At 37.1% G+C, this 17,413-nt stretch overlaps 3 protein-coding genes across 4 annotated transcripts in view; 2 read left to right on the top strand and 1 right to left on the bottom strand.

Moving 5' to 3' along the window:
* The first annotated feature begins 458 nt into the window (after positions 1 to 458).
* Positions 459 to 9,265, top strand: LOC133530215 (acrosin-like). Of its 2 annotated transcripts, XM_061868081.1 has the most exons (4): positions 459 to 547; positions 700 to 855; positions 5,370 to 5,621; positions 9,120 to 9,265. In XM_061868081.1, the coding sequence occupies exons 3-4, from the start codon at positions 5,371 to 5,373 to the stop codon at positions 9,214 to 9,216; spliced, it is 348 nt and encodes a 115-aa protein (XP_061724065.1). In that variant the 5' UTR covers positions 459 to 547; positions 700 to 855; position 5,370; the 3' UTR covers positions 9,217 to 9,265. The 2 variants fall into 2 exon arrangements, with proteins under 2 accessions (XP_061724065.1, XP_061724066.1); XM_061868082.1 differs by lacking the exon at positions 459 to 547 and having other exon boundaries at positions 855 to 953.
* Positions 557 to 9,036, bottom strand: LOC133530211 (coiled-coil domain-containing protein 102A-like). Its single transcript, XM_061868076.1, has 3 exons — positions 8,672 to 9,036; positions 2,442 to 3,343; positions 557 to 1,170 (listed from the first exon to the last, which is right to left on the bottom strand). Exons 2-3 carry the CDS (start codon positions 3,312 to 3,314, stop codon positions 874 to 876), a joined length of 1,170 nt encoding a protein of 389 aa, XP_061724060.1. The 5' UTR covers positions 3,315 to 3,343; positions 8,672 to 9,036; the 3' UTR covers positions 557 to 873.
* Positions 9,266 to 13,606: 4,341 nt separating the features above from the next.
* The window catches only part of LOC133530217 (titin-like), a 31,888-nt gene continuing 28,081 nt past the window's right edge, over positions 13,607 to 17,413 (top strand). Inside the window, exon 1 of the mRNA XM_061868084.1 lies at positions 13,607 to 14,682. The gene's annotated coding sequence lies outside the window, so the exon portion shown is untranslated. The remainder of the gene's footprint in view (positions 14,683 to 17,413) is intronic.

The following is a 17,413-nucleotide window of genomic DNA, read 5'->3' as shown; positions in this document are numbered from 1 at the left end:
GCGTAATATTCCCTATTATGATTATATTACATACGTCGAATTCGTTAAATTACACAATCATAGGTATTTCATTTTTCAATGACTTCTATATCTATGATCAATTTCTATAATATAATTGCCGCCTAACCAAAAACTGCTGGTAGTTATAGATCGTGTCATTCACGAAGACGCTTGCCTTGATTCGTATTGCAATGTTATTAAAGGTTAGATTTGACAAATCTGCGCGTCAGGGTAGATGACACGAACTTATATATATTTCATTAAAAACTAATATTTTTAATATTGCTTAGTTATTGCCAAAACAACGATCTATCTACGGAAGGTGGAGGTAAGGAAATAAATCTCCATGTACCAAAAAGTGTCATCAAAAAACCTTAAATAGGTGGCGCTACAATACCTAGAATACTTGAACAAAAAAGTCAAATCATAGACAGAGCACTTCACTCCGTCAATAGCGCCTACGTTCTTAGCTACTCTAACGCTACTCTGGAGAGATTTGGAACTATTATTTATAGCTAACAGCTGGACACTTTTGTTCTACCATAAAGTCCCGGATAGATGTGCGAGTAAGTTCGCGAACTTACGGCTCGACGACCTTTTTCGCTCGTGTGTCAGCCTAAGTACGTGTACTTTACAAGCAAAAAAAGTCGTCAAGCCATAAGTTCGCAAACTTACTCGCCCGTCTATCACCCACTTAAGAGATGTCAATCCTCTTCAAGCATATACAGTATTATCTGACAGTTTTGAAATAAATATAAAAACCTCAACAGTCAAATTCGCAAAAAAAGTTAGTTAAAATATCCTGTCACATTTGACTTTTCGTCTCTGTCAAAAAATTACCAGGACTCATAAAAGGTAAATTGATTTTAATTTTTAATGCCCACTTTTCTCTAATATGGCAAGGTCATCATCAGTTTTTTGAAAATTAGCTTCGGAAGAATCATTACTTGAATGTGAGCGACTGCTGTGTTTCTTATCATCTTCATAAAGATTTGGGTCTAACCTGGAGTATTCATTGTATTTGAAATCTCTTGGTTTTTCATGGGACCGGGGACTTCCACTTGCTTTTCTGTGGTAGTCGGAGTCTAGTCTGTAGTCAAAGGTGGTGCCGTAGGCACTGCCATCTGAGATTCTGTTTAGTTTGTGTATCTGCTCTCTTAGTTCACAAACCTGGAAAAAGATAGGCGTTTTATAATGTTAATAACAATATCATCTCACTTTGATTATGTGAAAATTACGAAAAATGCTGAGGTTATCTCAAGGCCCAGACTTTTCGCTCCGTCCATGACTGTGGGGCTCCATAGTGGGTGTGGGTTATTGTCTATTTGGCAGTTGGCAGCTAATGAATACAATCAGGTGAATGTATTTACGTTGCGGAAATACATTCAGTAATCAGAAATCATTTATTGCGAGCCATGGTACATAGTTATTACATTTAAATTATAGAAACACATGGCACCCTGAAATGGGTATTGCAAGTATTCTTATAGCTAGCTAGGACTAAAGTTATTTAATATAGTAGTACCCATTTATGAACAACAAAATATCTAAGTCCTCGGCAACGTGGCACCTCTTAGAGTTGCAGGCGTCAGGCTACGGTGACCGCTTAGGTGGGCGGTATGGTAATTTGCCACCGATATTTTTTATAAATCATAACGGTGGCAAATAAACGTGTCACCGTGTGATCACCTAATCTTAAGCAGCCACCGCAGCCTATGGGCGCTTGCAACTCTAGTGGAGTAAAATGCGTGTAAAAAAAACGAAACATTCGTGTTATGTCCCATTCAGATGTTGCAAACCTCGGGCCTCGGGTCGGTGCACCTAGTCAACGCAGTTATGCGTCACAGAAAGCAATCAACACTTTAGGTGAACCTTGTCTTAATGCACGAAAGATGATATTGGGTCAAGTATTACTGCGCGCGTCAGACTTTTTTGACGGTCAATAGTACATTGTGCAACGACGAGGGTGGGAATTAAAGACCCGAGTTTGCAATATTCTTACCCCCGGAGTTACACACAATGTTTTTCATCACACTTGCGAAGAAAAAACTTAATTTTAAGCGAAATCATTCTTAAATACGGTGACATATCAAACATTCGTCCGCCATCTTGTAATGGACAGGTTAGACATCGAAGGCACAGACCTATTCGACATTCAGCCACGATTTAAAAAATATGTAAAAATATTTTAAATGGCTGTTAAATTAATCAAATTCAATAATTTTAAACATAAACAAAAATAATAAATTATAAACGTCAGTATTTTAAAAGTAAAACTTATTTATCAATTTAAAATGAAAATGGCATATAGAAAACGCTTAGAAATCAACATAGGCTACTTACTTTATCTTTTAAAATACACCTTAAATCCTAGGGCAATAGAAATAGTACAAACTGAATTTCAAATGGGTTGAGCAAGTTTAGAAAATAAATTGAATTACCTGACTATATAGTTTTTTATTTTCCCTCAGTATCGCAATATTCTCCGTCTCCATCAACTCCCGCTTACTCCACTGTATCGTGTTCTCCGATTTCAGCTTCTCAATCTCCATCTTCAGCTCCGCTATCTTCTCTTCTAGCGTCTGCTTTGCCGCTACCTCATCCTGTAACTCATTCTGAAGCCGCTCTACCTCACTGTGACTAGAATCTGTTGATCCTAATGTCCTATCATTATGCGTTTCCTGCATTTTCATATTGTTTATCTCAGCAGTCAACGTTTCTACTTTAGCTAGAAGAAACGCTTTCTGATCTTTCTCCGTCTGTAAACTTTTACAGGTCTCATCTAATCTCAATCTCATCTCGCTTAGTTTACTAGCCAAAACATTATCTACATTTGAAAATTTGTGCGAATCTAATGATGCTCTCTGTCGAGGTTCATTCGGAGAGACATAACCTTTCCTTCGTAATTCTACACCGTCTTCAGTTGTGAGCTCTCCGGAGACTATTCTGCTTTCACCAATAGTTAATAACTTTTCGTTGTCTTTGATAACGTCAGTTAACTGTTGGCCTAGATTAGTTTTTTCCGCCTTGAGCATAGAGAGTTCTTTGCTTAAAGTGTCTACTTTAATTTTCAGTTGTTTAGCTTCTTCTCTAGCTTTATTTCTTTCATTTCGGACCTTGCTCCACTTATCTCTCCAATTGGCAGTGCAGTCGGACCACCAGCGCATAGTTTTTTCCATCTGCGTGGCTCTGGCTCGGGCTTCGTCGAGCTCCCGTTGTATGAGAGCCTCCTTGGCCTCCCAGTCTGTGGTGGAGTACCGCAGGTCCGGCTCCCGGCTCCGGCGGTGACTGCCTCCGTGTGAGCTTTGCGCCATTTTTCATTTAGTAACAAATGAATAGAAATCTGCAATAGAAAAAAAAGTAAAGAAAATAGGCGTTATTGTATGATTTATTTTATGTACATCCATGAATTTTACATAAAGACAACGCATTTCGAAGTTATTTGTAAAAAAAACAAGTTCTCCGAAAGGGACTCAAGTCTCTACAAACGACTCGGGACTCTAATAAGTCGAAAAGGACTCGTGTTTCGTCATAAGAGTCTGCAAAACTGAGTCGAGTCTTAAAGCAGAGGACTCAAAGGACTCCGGAGTCTTAACACATTCACTACCGGAAATCAGATTCCGGACAACCCGCTGGGCGGGTTGTTTTGTACGCAGCTATAGACCACCGGTTTCTGGGGTAGTGCGCCGTTTTTTTGTCTGGCAGTGAATGTGTTAACCAACACTAACTGGGTGGGGATAAAACCCGTGACCGGAAAAATCATCGAGTATATTTTTTATGACTAGTACATAATATGACTAGTGTAGTAGTCACAGCATGTATTTAGGCAGATGAGGCAGATAAATAAATATTAAAAGTTATGTTGTACCAGTAGTGACACATTTTTGTAGAAAATCGACTGTAGCTTCAAATGAGGTCAACTCTTGGTGGGGTACAATAGGTACCTACTATGTAATGTAGGTTTTACTTTACATTAGACATGATACCGTTATAGCAAAATCGATTTAGGACCAACCTCGAAATCTCTGGAACAGTCATAAAATTTGGTATGTATATGAATTAAAGACCCCTTTTTCATGCACACACCATTTGACGTTTGGGGACCTCGAGGAATCCCAGCCATCTTGGGAAATGTGTACCATCCAGGTGAAATTCGCGTTTTACTCTTAATCTACATTCTTTATGAAAATATAGTGTAAGGCAACATTAAAATTGTCCTAGACTTCTTATATATATATATATATCTTCTTATAGAAATCTTGTTCTTGTTATAGAAAATACTTGCTGAATCTAAGTTTAACGCTTATACACTTCCAGGGGACATTCTCTTAATAGGAAACTCGGAGGAAAGACACGCAAACAGGGATCCCAGAAATTTTTAGTGTGAAATTTGATTACTGTCACAATTTTTTGAACCCCATTTAAGACCTAAAATCTGTTTTTGCAATCATTGTGTAGCCCTAAACTTTTTTTGTCGTCAATTTTAGTAACTTTGTATTGCATAGTACTTGTGTACTAATTGTGCATCTACTGGTGTCTATCTTATTGAAATCCGCTCAATAGTTTAGGAGCTAGGCGGCTGTATTGATTAATAGAACAAGTGAAAATAGTGTTAGTGTGTCTCTGTTTGACCCAATGGTTGACTGGTAGAGAATGCCTTTTGGCATTAAGTTCGCCATTTGTACATTTTTCTTTATGTGTGCAATAAAGTTTAAATAAATAAATAAAATAGGTTGTGAAGGGCAAGAGTAATCTACCGATACCGGTGTACTGAATCAGCTGTACTTAAACCCATAACCATACTTTCTGGTTAAGTCGCAGTCAAGTAAAATATTGATATTGGGGTAGATCATGTATAGTTAAAAGTGGAATTCATATTCTTCCAAGTTTCCCATTAAGAGAATATCCCCTGAAGTATAAGCGCTAAATCCGGGTTCAGCAAGTATTTTTATAGCAAAATGTAATTTTTCCGCAAATATTTCTAGTACTAATTTTTGTAGAATTTAATAAACTTGAATGTTGCCTTACACGATATTTCCATAAAGAATGTAGATTTAGAGTAAAACGTGAATTTCTCCTGGATGGTACACATTTTCCAAGATGGCTGCGATTCCTCGAGGTCCCCAAATGTCAGATGGGTTGGGCATGAAAAAGGGGCCTTTAATAAGGGGGGTTTATATACATACCAAACTTCATGACTGTTCCCGAGATTTCGAGGTTGGTCCTAATCCGATTGTGCTACTAGTATTGAGATTGACAACCAAATTAACTTGAAGCCTAAATGGATCAACAATTAATGTCTGTGACCATAGGCTAGTTAAATTTTACGTTAAACCTATTAGGTAAGTCTTGAATTTTTTGTAACACAGCATGGTGAAGACACCGCAGACCCCGTGTCCGCCGTTCCAATGCCCGCCGCCGCCGCAGCCGCCGTGCCCCGCCGTGTGCCCCCCACCCCCTCCTCCACCAGCATGTCGGGTTAAACCCATCATGCGGGGGTTGCACTGGGCACAGACCACGAGAAGGCTGACTGAAGGGCTGCTACTTAGCGCTTTTGGCGGACTGGTGATATACTTTACGTATACAAGGCCGCATATGGAGCGTTATAGAGAGTTTTATGCGTGAGTTTTATTTATTAACCCTTTGAAACCTTTCTGTCAAATCCAAGAATTTCATACACACGCCAATATCTCTATCATTAAGCTACACTTACGTCGCCTTGAACGGTTCTTGGAATCTTGGCCACAGTACACTAAGAACAGTAGTGAATCTAAGGCCGCTCGGCAAGTTATTTGCCTACTATTGCGTTAGCGCTTAGGGTTGTCACTTTTATTTTTAGTTAAATACTATTTGCGTATTATGAGTAGCACTAGGTTTCTATTTATATAATATAATGAAATGTTCTATCAATACATAAATTAAGGCCGGTAAGAGCAGGCAAATGCGAGCGGACGTGCAGCCTACTCGAATGCGCGCGATCACAGTCGCGGTACGGCCCACGCTACCGCCACCGTATTCTCCCGTAAATTATGATAATCTGTGTGTGGCAGGGACACATTTCTATGAAGATTACCTACTGTTTTTGTACTGTGTCTTGGCGTTCAAGGTACGAAAGTGCAAAAAAAGTCAAGGTAGTGGTAGTGGCCTCTTAGACGCTCGATTGACCCCTACAGGGGGTTTTTAGATAACGTGTCAGATCTGTTTGGGGTAATTCCAATTAATAAACTGAAATAGATGTCATACACTATAAAGAAAGTGACCAAGTCCACCTTGGTCACTTTTGATGGACTTGATTGTTTTTTACGGTAAACGCAGCGATAAGCGCATTGTAATTTTTCCTACATTCTACATTCGACTGCTTTCAAAGCTGCGAATGTTTATCGTATAAAACCACCGCTTAAAAAACCAAATTAAAAATAATGTTCACTAATACATAGTAGATTGTACAGTCGCCATCAGATATATCGGAGCAGCTAAGGCGCTCACAAATATCTGGACACGCACTCTAACATCTAGACAATATAACATAAAGTGATCCATTTTTACCCGATGTATAGTCGTGGATAAAAATCGACATTTATGCCCGAGTTATATGTACTATCTAAAATCTATGCTAACAAGCCAGGGCCGGATTTAGGGGAGGGAAACCGGGGCTACAGCCCCGGGGCCTCCACAAAAGAGGGGCCCCCACAATAGAGACTTCAGAAAAAATACCATTTTATTTGGAAAATAATTTGGGGCCAGGGGGCCTCCACTCCTATATTTCCCGAGGCCTCCAGACCTCTAAATCCGGCATTTAACAAGCTGATGAAATTTAAACAGTTAAAACCGACCATCAGACACCATTTACTAGGATAACACTGAAAATGTCCGAAAATATGCTGAAAATTGCCATGATAAGGGCTCCCATATGCCTGCTGCCAGTGGTGGACACATTTGTCAAACATTATGTTCCGCATGTATTTGCCAACCCTGAATAATATACTTTTAAAACTGTACTTAATAATCTTTGCACTTAATATAGTTAAAATTTAAAATCAAAATGAATACTTCTTATTTGCCCATCCTGTATTTATGAGCCAGGTTTATGACTATCCATACAAAATATTTATATGAAAAGTGTTTCACACCTACCAAAAAATGCTTTATTTACATAATAGATATCTTCTTCTTCAGTTGGTCCCTAAATGCTGAGGATCGTGACATCATGTCCATCTGTAGAAGACCAGATTCCTCCATAGGCTTCTATTCCTCGCCAAGCGCATGGCCTTGTGCAGTTTTAATTGCATAGGTACAGTGATTTGAGCACACCATCTACTAGGGGGAGGGCCCTGAGGTCTGATGCCTTCAAAAGCCGGTGCCAACACCACATTTCAAACATGTTGATATGCTTGATCAAATCTGCTCGTTTAGTCCATATCTCACAACCATAGAGAAAGATTGGTAACACCAGAGAATGCACAAGTCTAACCACAAGCATAATAGATATGTACAGATGTATGTCCTCAACTTTAAGATTTTTTCACATAACAAAGTTGGCAACTACCCTACCCTACCCACCTACCCTACGCACCTACCCTATATCGTCGTCCAAGTACCCATAACACAAGCCTTATTGAGCTTACTGTAGCACTTAGTCAAAATGACTCAAAATATATAGAAACATCCATAAATTGTTTCAAATACAACTCCACCTTCATAGGTTGGTTCTCAACCTAAGCTGTTACTTTAGGAGTTATTGTAGTTCTTAAATAAGTCACTTAACATCTATTGGACCTTTCCCAAAATGCCGTTGGATTTATCCGAATTTGAAGTTAGGTGACTCAGATGTAATATCTACAATATATTAAATAAATTTGATGAATGTAATTAACAACTGATAATGCAGCCCTTAGGCCATGCATTCCTGCCGCCTGGCTAGTGGGTGGGTAGCATCCTTATTATTCCATAGATATATTGCTAGATAACAGTAGATAGACCAGATATATTTTCTATTAATAAGCTTCTGACTGATGGTGGTGAACTGATGACCGAAGAGCTAGCGGCTTCCTCGCACAATGTATTGGCTTTGCGATACAAAGAGGAAATGCCACCAGTATCCTATTTTAAATTTAAGCTAGTTATTACATCTGTACATATCTATTATGTAAATAAAGCATTTTTTGGTAGGTGTGAAACACCTTTTCATATAAATATTGCCCAAATTGTCTTTGTTCATGAAATACAACTCACTGTCCGATTGATAGACGGTGAAGTATGACTAGTTAGACATTTAGGGCACTAGGTGGCGTTACAACAATTACTGTACATTACATTCATTTAAATGTAATAAATTACGGGTAAGGGCTCCTCTCCACGATGGCCCAGCGTAGTCCAATCTAAGGGACGCAGCTATGCGATGAAATGAGATAGCAATATCACTTACTCCCTCTAACGCATAAATGCATCCCTTGGACTGGCCTGCGCTGGGCCATCATGTAGAGGACCCATAAAAGAAAAGGAACTGTCAAGTCAATATAAACTGTTTCAATTGACAGGTTCTCCTTTCTCTTTTGTTATTTTTAACAATCGCTACTACAACAAATAACAAGACAATTTGGACAATTTCTAAAGTAGAACATAAATCGATTGATTCCAAAATTGAGCTTAAAATTATATAAAATATAAATACCTGCACAGTGTGAAACAAGCACCGTTAACGTATTTTCATTGTATTAGCACTTATACACTGCGATAGTAGATAACACTATTTATTTTTGCAATTAAATGTCTAAACTAGGCCTTTTCATACAATCAACCATTTTTATACTTTTAAGGTCCGTACTCATTGGTAAAATACGGCTTTTTTTTGTGGAAGTATTTTATAATAGAAGCTATTAAATTTATATTGAAGGACTTATAAGTCCCTTACTTTTGACCAATTATTAAAACACTGTGTTAACATAGAAAATTAGATAAAATCTGATAAAATGCAAATCGAAATAAATATAGTGTAGTGAGAATAGCCTTTATCATGACGCAGTGACGCATACGTTTCGATCTACGCAGCGAACGTGGTTATTAATCAACATCAACGTCGATAATAATACATTTTAGTAAACGAATGTATTTTGTTTCAGGCTTTCAGATTTTGAAGAATGGGCCGATGAAATGGCAAAAAAGGGTCTGTTTCAATCGGTTCCTAAAGAAGGCTTCCCAAAGAAAGACAAAAAATGATTTGTATTTATTTGTCATTATTAATGTTATATAGATATTGTTTTGTGGCTTTAATCATTTCATTTATTACATAAAGGGCATGCCGAGAAATTACTACCGAGCTCGTTATGCCTCTCTATCACTCTTTGTAACCTCATTAAGGCCAGTCCAGACGGGAGGATCAAATCGACCGATTTGATCAGAAAAGAAATTGGCGCCAGTTTCCAATGATTTAATCACCAATTTTAGATTTATGGTGATAATTAGACTCTCGAAATTTGAATGATTCCCCCAAACGCACATTTTCATTTTATCGGTAATATAGTTCGTAATCGGCGAGTCAACCGAAATAAAAAATTCCAAGTTTCGTTCATCTATTTCCTTTCTTGCATCATAGATTTAGTGTATTTTCTATAGATGAGCTACGCTTGCGGGCCCTGTGAGGGACAGAACATACACAATGCGACAAAATTAAAAATACGTTTTAACATTGCTGACAACATACCAAAAACAAACCTACGTAATTTGGTTGGGTTATTTGTTCCCCACCATAAACTATACTAAATTTTATGGTGGGGAATTCAAAATAAGTTATTGGCAAAAATTTCATGCTTAACGCTGACTGTTCCTTTCTTTCCACAGGCAACTAATACTCATCGAGACAATAGGTTTGTTTCCAATTTTTTGAAACGCTTGTATTACGTTCTATATTAACTAAAAAGTTGCCCTAAAATTCAACTTTTATACTAAAAACGGCTTTAAATATGTTAAATTAACAAAATATATTTTGACAGATGCTTTCGCGCCCAAAACGCTCTTTGAAAATTGTGTGACGTCACAGTTTACGGTTTGACACATAACTACATACACACGTAGAAGATACGAACTGTCAACTGACATTTATCATTTGTTGTTTATCGCCTAACTGTCAACAGTGTCAATCCGAGAGTTGTGACGTCATCAGAATCTTCAATGACGTTTCGAGTTTGGTCACGTGACGTGTGCCAAAAGATATTTAAAATTCAATATTTACAAAAATATGGTCATTACAGGTAGTTTAACATGCTCTTATAATCCAAAAGAATTTATTGGGATACAATTCTGCCCTAAGATTTGTAGATGGAAACAACCCTATTCTAAAAAACCCAAACACAATTAGGTTGCCTTGTTTTATCACAGAGTTCCTATGGCTACCTCCTGTCTCCATCATCAGATCAGCTTGATGATACCATAATATTGCATTGTCACCCGACTTACATATGTATCCAAATTTTCAGCTTCATCGGAAACCGGGAAGTGGGTCAAATTTAACTTGCAAGATTTGTCCGATACATACTAACAGGGCAAGTTAAATAAATAATAAGTTTTTGGCAAAAAAAATCATTTTTGGTACAAGCTTTTATCGCTGACTGTACTTTTCTTTCCACAGGCAACTAATACTCATCGAGCAAATTCTAAAAACCCCAAACACAATTAGGTTGCGTTGTTTTATCACAGAGTTCCTATATCCACCTCTTGTCTCCATCATTAGATCAGCTCGATGGTACCATAATATTGCATTGTCACCCGACTTACGTATGCAAATTTTTAGCTCAATCGGAAACCGAGAAGTGGATCAAATTTAACTTGCAAGATTTGATTACAAACAGACAACGGTCAGGTGAAAGTAAATAAAAGCTTGTAAAAATGTGTGATTGTGACAAGGGCAAAAAATAATACAATAATAATGCTCTCTCTTGAACTATATTATAAAAATATTTATAAACATTGTAGTATGGAGATGAAATGGTAGACCTATACATATATTTACTTTACTCCTAAAAGGTAGAGCTTGGCGATGACCGAACGAGATGTTCTTATGGGACTTTCAGTAGGAGTATTATTATTAAATATAAATAACAATAATAATAATAATTAGTACGAGAAAGTGAGCGTCTGAATGGCGGGTGGACCTTTGTTGTTAAATATCTCGTTTTAGGGAGAGGTACACTGGATTCTATTAAAGGTACACTGAGGTACGCCGAAGGTACAATATGTTTATAAATATTTCGTTAAATTTTGCTGAGGTCCATCCGCCATCCTATTATTATTGTTATTTATATTTAATAATAATACTTCTACTGAAAGTCCCATAAGTACATCTCGTTCGGTCATCTGTAGCTCCTAGTGAGTATTATATTCTTTGATCTGTAGGCTCTTCCATCAAAGAGTAAAGTCTACCATTTCATCTCCATACTTCTTATTGTACCCCTATGTCTTGCATGGATTATTTTGATCGTTTTGAACACTTCCGGCTGCCATGTCATTATGATCAAATATAGTCTGTCAAGCCATTTTGTACAGTAGAAAAAAGCGGCAAATTTTAAGAATATAAGCGCGAAGGGTTTTCGTATAGCTTTCATCCCATAGATAATTTGAATATTGCCCCGTTTTCTACTGACAAAGTTGTTTGACAGGCGTTTACGTATTACGAGTATTACGTAAGACCTTAGAGCAGGGGTTCCCAATCTTTTTCAACATGCGGCGCAGTTACAAGTTTAATATTTTGCAACGGCGCCCTTGTAAATTTAAAATCACGGTCGAAAAAGAGTGACACGACGCTATATTATTTACCGATGCGAGCGCTCAAATAGGTACCCGCGAATATTTGTGGTTTTGGATAATGATAGAACTCACGGCGCCCCTCTTTACTTTCTACGGCGCACCAGGGCGCCGCGGCGCACACTTTGGGAACCCCTGCCTTAGAGCATTTAACCAACCGGAGTCGCCTTTAAGAGTATGGAGGGTAGGGTTAAGGAGAACAATCAATGTGTATGAAAAGTGTCTATCACAAAACCAAAAACAGATGGAGCCACAATAGATCGGGAACAAATTTTAGACTGATAAAAAAATTCAGATCACTGACAGCGCACTTCACTCCGTTAATAACGTCTAAGTAATAACGGCCTGATTGGACCCTCGAAGCGGAGCGTTCGGCGGGGCGTGCAGCGTACAGCGTCGGGCTCACAAGTAATTTGACCAGCGTGCACTAAGGCCGCACGCCCCTCCCCACTGCACGCCCAACTCGAGCGTCCACTCAGGCCTTACACTAAGTTCATGGCATGTCCTTGTGCTACCCTAGCGCCACCGGAGAGATTTCGATCTATTATTTACAGCTGTCAGCTGGACACTTTAGCAACAGGGGGCCTATAATTGACGAACTTCGATTTTCGCGGTTACAGCCCTGTTCTCACTTCTCCCATAAGAGATTGTTCTCCTTACTTCTACCCTCCATATTTAAAAGCTTATGGCTTCTCTACACGATGGCCGAGCGTAGGCCATTCCAAGGGACGCATTTATGCGTTAGAGGGATCAAGTGATATTGCTATCTCATTCCACCGCATAGCTTCGTCCCTTAGACTGGCCTACACTGGGCCATCGTGTAGAGGAGCCGTTACCCCTCTGTCGAAAACCTCGGCCAATAGTTATACTTACTGTATGAACTGACGTTTATATGATATGCCATGATGAGCCACACATTTGACGTGCCCCTCCCCCGCAAAAATCGGTATACTGTTTTGTACAGAAAATTACAGATAGGTAAGGCGACTCCAGTTGGTTAAATGCTCTAAGCGTAAGACTATTTAGGGGTCGAAGGGGGTTTGGAGTAAGTAATACATGTTAGTCTAAGCTAGGCCTCAAAGGGCGATTGCTTTAGTTTCCTACACTTAACATGTTTGGCAAGAGTCGTTTGTCATTGGAGCATAAGAATATCAGGCCTTTAAAACTAGCGTATTAGCTACATAATAAAACGATGGCTCGGCATGAAGCGAAAATCCTGAAAGATTTTGCTCACTTCAAACTACTTCAAAGCGCATTTTATCAAGGTATTTCTTCTTCAAAGTGACAAGTAAAAACATCTAGCGCCGAGGAAAATGTACGGTAAACAACATATTAATAAAGTTTTTACAACGGCACGTTCACGATCACCACTGAAAGGGGTGGAGAAATTAAATTCACCAGTGGGTAGGTTTGTGGAAGAGTTAACCATGTAGTTGATGTAGGGATGGGGAACAAGTTACGAAGTTTACAACGCAGGACTGTGGATGTATAACAATAGACTTGAATTAAGAGGATTTCCTAAAATAAATAGGAGTTCATTTTTTCTCAGAATGTATAGGGCCTCTGTAGCAAGCTTAGCGGGTATTCCTTGTAAAATGTCTATAAAACAGTACAGTTTATTTTACTGGCATCGCATATGCCCATTTCTTGTGTTGCAATAACAGTTTTATCAAATAACGACAGTGTAATAAAATGAACTTCGATCAATTAAAATCAAGTCCTATTAAGAACGTAAACTTTTTAAAATATTGCTGGTATAAAAAAGTGATCACAGGAAGTGATTCGTGTCCTCACGTTTCATGGCGGCAACCAATAGGAATCTTCGTAATTTATTACAAAATATAGAGATTATATTTTCCACCAATGGTGCGCAATCTTCATCGGAGCATGAAAGTCCATCGATATAACTTTGTAATGTAGTTCTCTTTTAAGTAAATTATTTAATTTTCAACGAATGTTTGGGGTATTCCATCTGCCCGCTATCCTAGATTCACATAAAAGTTTAGAGCTATTTTAATATATTTCGTCACAATATATAATAACGTATTATGAATTTTATATTTCATCCAAAAATATCCACCTCACAAAAGTTATAACTTGCATGTTTGTCTAGTTCGAGTCAATGCGCATGTCAAGTTGAAAATTGCAAATGGCGGCCGTTGTTATTGTTCGTACCGAATTAACTATTTGTAAATTATATACCAATCTTTTTAGCGATTTTTCTACTGGACTGATATATTGATGCGATACTGTAACTTCTTAAAATTCGGCACGACGCATTTTATGTACGTTTTTATGTGCTTCGAGTGATTTTTCGGTATTTTATGTGTGTCATGCAAATGGGGTAAGCTGGAATTATCGGATGTCGCTTAGGTTGTTTTGGATAGTTTCAATAGGAAAATGGAGTGAAGTTCTGTGACCTAAAGTGTTAAAATGGAATCTGCATAAAGTATTTTAACCATCGCGTTACGTTTAAAGTGAAAAAAGAGTCAGGAACGGCCGTAATTTGCGAATGTTCCATGCCGTGACTGCACTCCCCCGTACATTTCAAAATGGCTGCTGCTCTTCACGATGTATGAGCTTTGCGTCACTGGAACATAGATCAGTGGACTCGATTTGTGTAGCAATATCAGTGATTCTAGTCTTGTGATTCGTTGTGAAAAATCGAAAATAAGCCAAGAAGAAAGCCCCGAACGCACCTGGGGCGGGACAAAAGTGGCGTATCATATGTTTTTGGAGTAGTGGACACTGGCCATTAAAGACTGATATTGCCTAGCGAAGCGATCGCGCCGGATAGTAATGTTGCGCTTGAATTTCCAGGATGATTTTCATCATAATGCAATAGAACTTGTGTGGAATTGAACGGAATGTGACATTGTATGAGAGGTAAGTTTATTTTTTTGGTTTATTTACATTTCGCGTAGTGTTAAGGGTGGTACGTCGAAATGGACATGGGGTCGAGCCAAGTGGTGTTGCGGCCATCCGAGCGGCCGCGGCCGTGTCCCCGTGGTCCGAGCGGGTGTAAACGCACATTTAATTTCCTATGTTTTAATCTGCACGCTAATTAAGTTAAATTTTCGGGTTGTGTAACTAGTGTTGTTATGTTTTTCGGCTGTCGAAACGACGACCTTGCGGTTACGTGCAAAGGATCTCATATTCTAGTGTGACATTTAATTGCTCCTGTAGCTTATATTCTGATTGTGTGCTGATGAAAGATGAAATTATATACCAGGTTATTTCATTCTTATTAGTATTAGCACATGATTGTTTGTCAATAGTGTCAACTACGTAAATAGATGTTAGGTTAGGCATGGAATATTACAACAGTATGTTCCTAACTTTCAGTAATAGATTTGATAACAGTGCTTTATGAATGAAGTTAATATTATCAGTGCATTGTTTTTTTATTGTCTCATTTTATCATATTATATACATTTCTGTTATGTCAGTACCTTGCTTCATTGTATAATATCTCTGAAAAAATATTGTTTACAAATACTTAAGTAATGTTAAAGTTATTCTACATGAGTTCATCTTGAGTTTCTAAAATTTATGATGTATGTTTCTTGTTATTTTATCTAGATTTCATTTAAACAAAATGATGGACATTTGTTGCAACTGTTCAAAATATTTAAAAGATAATATGATACTTTTGTTTCAAGGTTAAAGTGTTTCTTTACTATGTACAGTTTTTTATTATAAAATTATAGTGAAAAATAGAAACTCAGTAATTGCAAAAATATCTATGCTATGAATTAATCTAAAAACACAACACTGCCTCATGATTTAGTTTCAATGTATGTTTTAATATTTAAAAATAGTTTTTTTTCTATCTAGCAAGTAAATTTATCACTTTTTTTAAAGGTTAAAGTGTTTCTTTACCATGTACAGATTTTTATTATAAAATTATAGGTAAAAATAGAAACTCAGTAATTGCAAAAATATCTATGCTATGAATTCATCTAAAAACAATCTTATGATTTAATTTCAATGTAAGTTTTAATATTTAAAAATAGTTTTTTTCTATTTAGCAAGTAAATTTATCAGTGGACTGTAGATAATCTAAAAGGTGTTAAAATAATCTATTGTGACAGGTTCTACAGTCTAAATTTGACTTTAACTTCCAACATATGCTTCTTTCTTTCTATATACTTTTATTTATTATTTTAATCACATCAGTGAAATGTTTGTAAAATCAGACCTAGATGCTTAGTTTTTCTTTAACCTACTAAGCCCCTTGTACAAGTACAAATTCAATTCGAGTTTCGAATTTTTGTAGAAATAAAAGAAAGTTTCAAATTCAAAGGACAAGAACTGCCCTGGGTCTTACAAGGTTAACTGTATATTTTCATGTACGTAATTATTTGTGTGAAGTTGACCAATTTAAGTTAACTGCTTTGTTATGATTTCTATAACTTCTTTCTTTTCATCCTGTTACCCCTTGCTGGGGTGTAGGGCTCGAAACATATTCTTCCACTGACTCCAGTCCTGGGCAGCTTGGGTAACCTCCTCCCACCCCATCCCCAATACATCCGGCTCTTGGTCCACAGGATGGTGCGAAGTAAATTTAGGGTGTCCATGTTTCTGTTTGCCAGGCATCTTCCAGGTCAGGGCCACTTTGGATAGGTGGGCGGTAGTTGCAGAAATCTTTTATTAATAAGACAATTTTGGCATAGTTCAAGGGCCTGTTTCACGATGTCCAACTACAGTGTTAGATAGCAAATAAAATATGTAAATCTATATAGTAAATGTAGATGTGTGGGGGTGCTATCTAACTTACTAATAATAACTTACTATTACATACCACTTAATACTTTAGTTAATACTATAATAATAATAGTTTAATACTTTAGTAGTGGTAGGGGCAGTAGACTGGAATTTTTATTGGGATGAATAAAGATAAAAAATAGTGAGTCTGAGAAACTTACTTCTTTATTAATTTTTAAGAACCAGAAACGTCTGCAAATAATGCTATTAAGCTTAAAATAAATTTATAAGTGGAAAAATTATTACCTTGAGCAAAGAGAATTTGAAATAGAGGTGGCTTGTCAAAGAAAACTTTGTAGCCACAGTAAATTTACTGCCATCTTTCAACACATGAATATAGTAAGTACATTTTGATGCTAGTGTACATTTCTGCACGTAGCGAACGACGTTTAAGAAAAACAACAAGTACTTTTTTATGCATGTTCTATAAGACAGAAACAATTGGAAGTATAAAATATTATATTATTATTACCTATTTAAGTATCGTTATTTACGATTATTTGTGTATCATATATTTAAATTGTATGAAAACAATATTGAATGTAGCCTTTGGAAACTTAAAACATTCTTGCAGTAAGGAAAAACTCCTGTGCTTTGACAGGAGTTTTGGCAGCTATTCCGTTCCATTCAGACAACTTATTAAGAACGGTTTTTCAATATTCAAATATAAACGTGTTATAATGATGAAGAGAAAAGTAATAAAATATGAAATATGCTTATATTTATTATTATTTTTACATTAACAGTAGGTTTTTATGTTGTTTACCACTTTTAAAGAAAACTAACAGTAACAATCATCAATAAGTAGTCATGAATTGGAACAAGTGGAAAAGTAAAAAGCACTAGTTCG

This window comes from Cydia pomonella, chromosome 22, assembly GCF_033807575.1.
Source record: "Cydia pomonella isolate Wapato2018A chromosome 22, ilCydPomo1, whole genome shotgun sequence".
Classification (NCBI taxonomy): Eukaryota; Metazoa; Arthropoda; class Insecta; order Lepidoptera; family Tortricidae; genus Cydia; species Cydia pomonella.
Note: the sequence above shows the minus strand (reverse complement) of the source record. Positions and strands in the feature narration are given on the sequence as shown.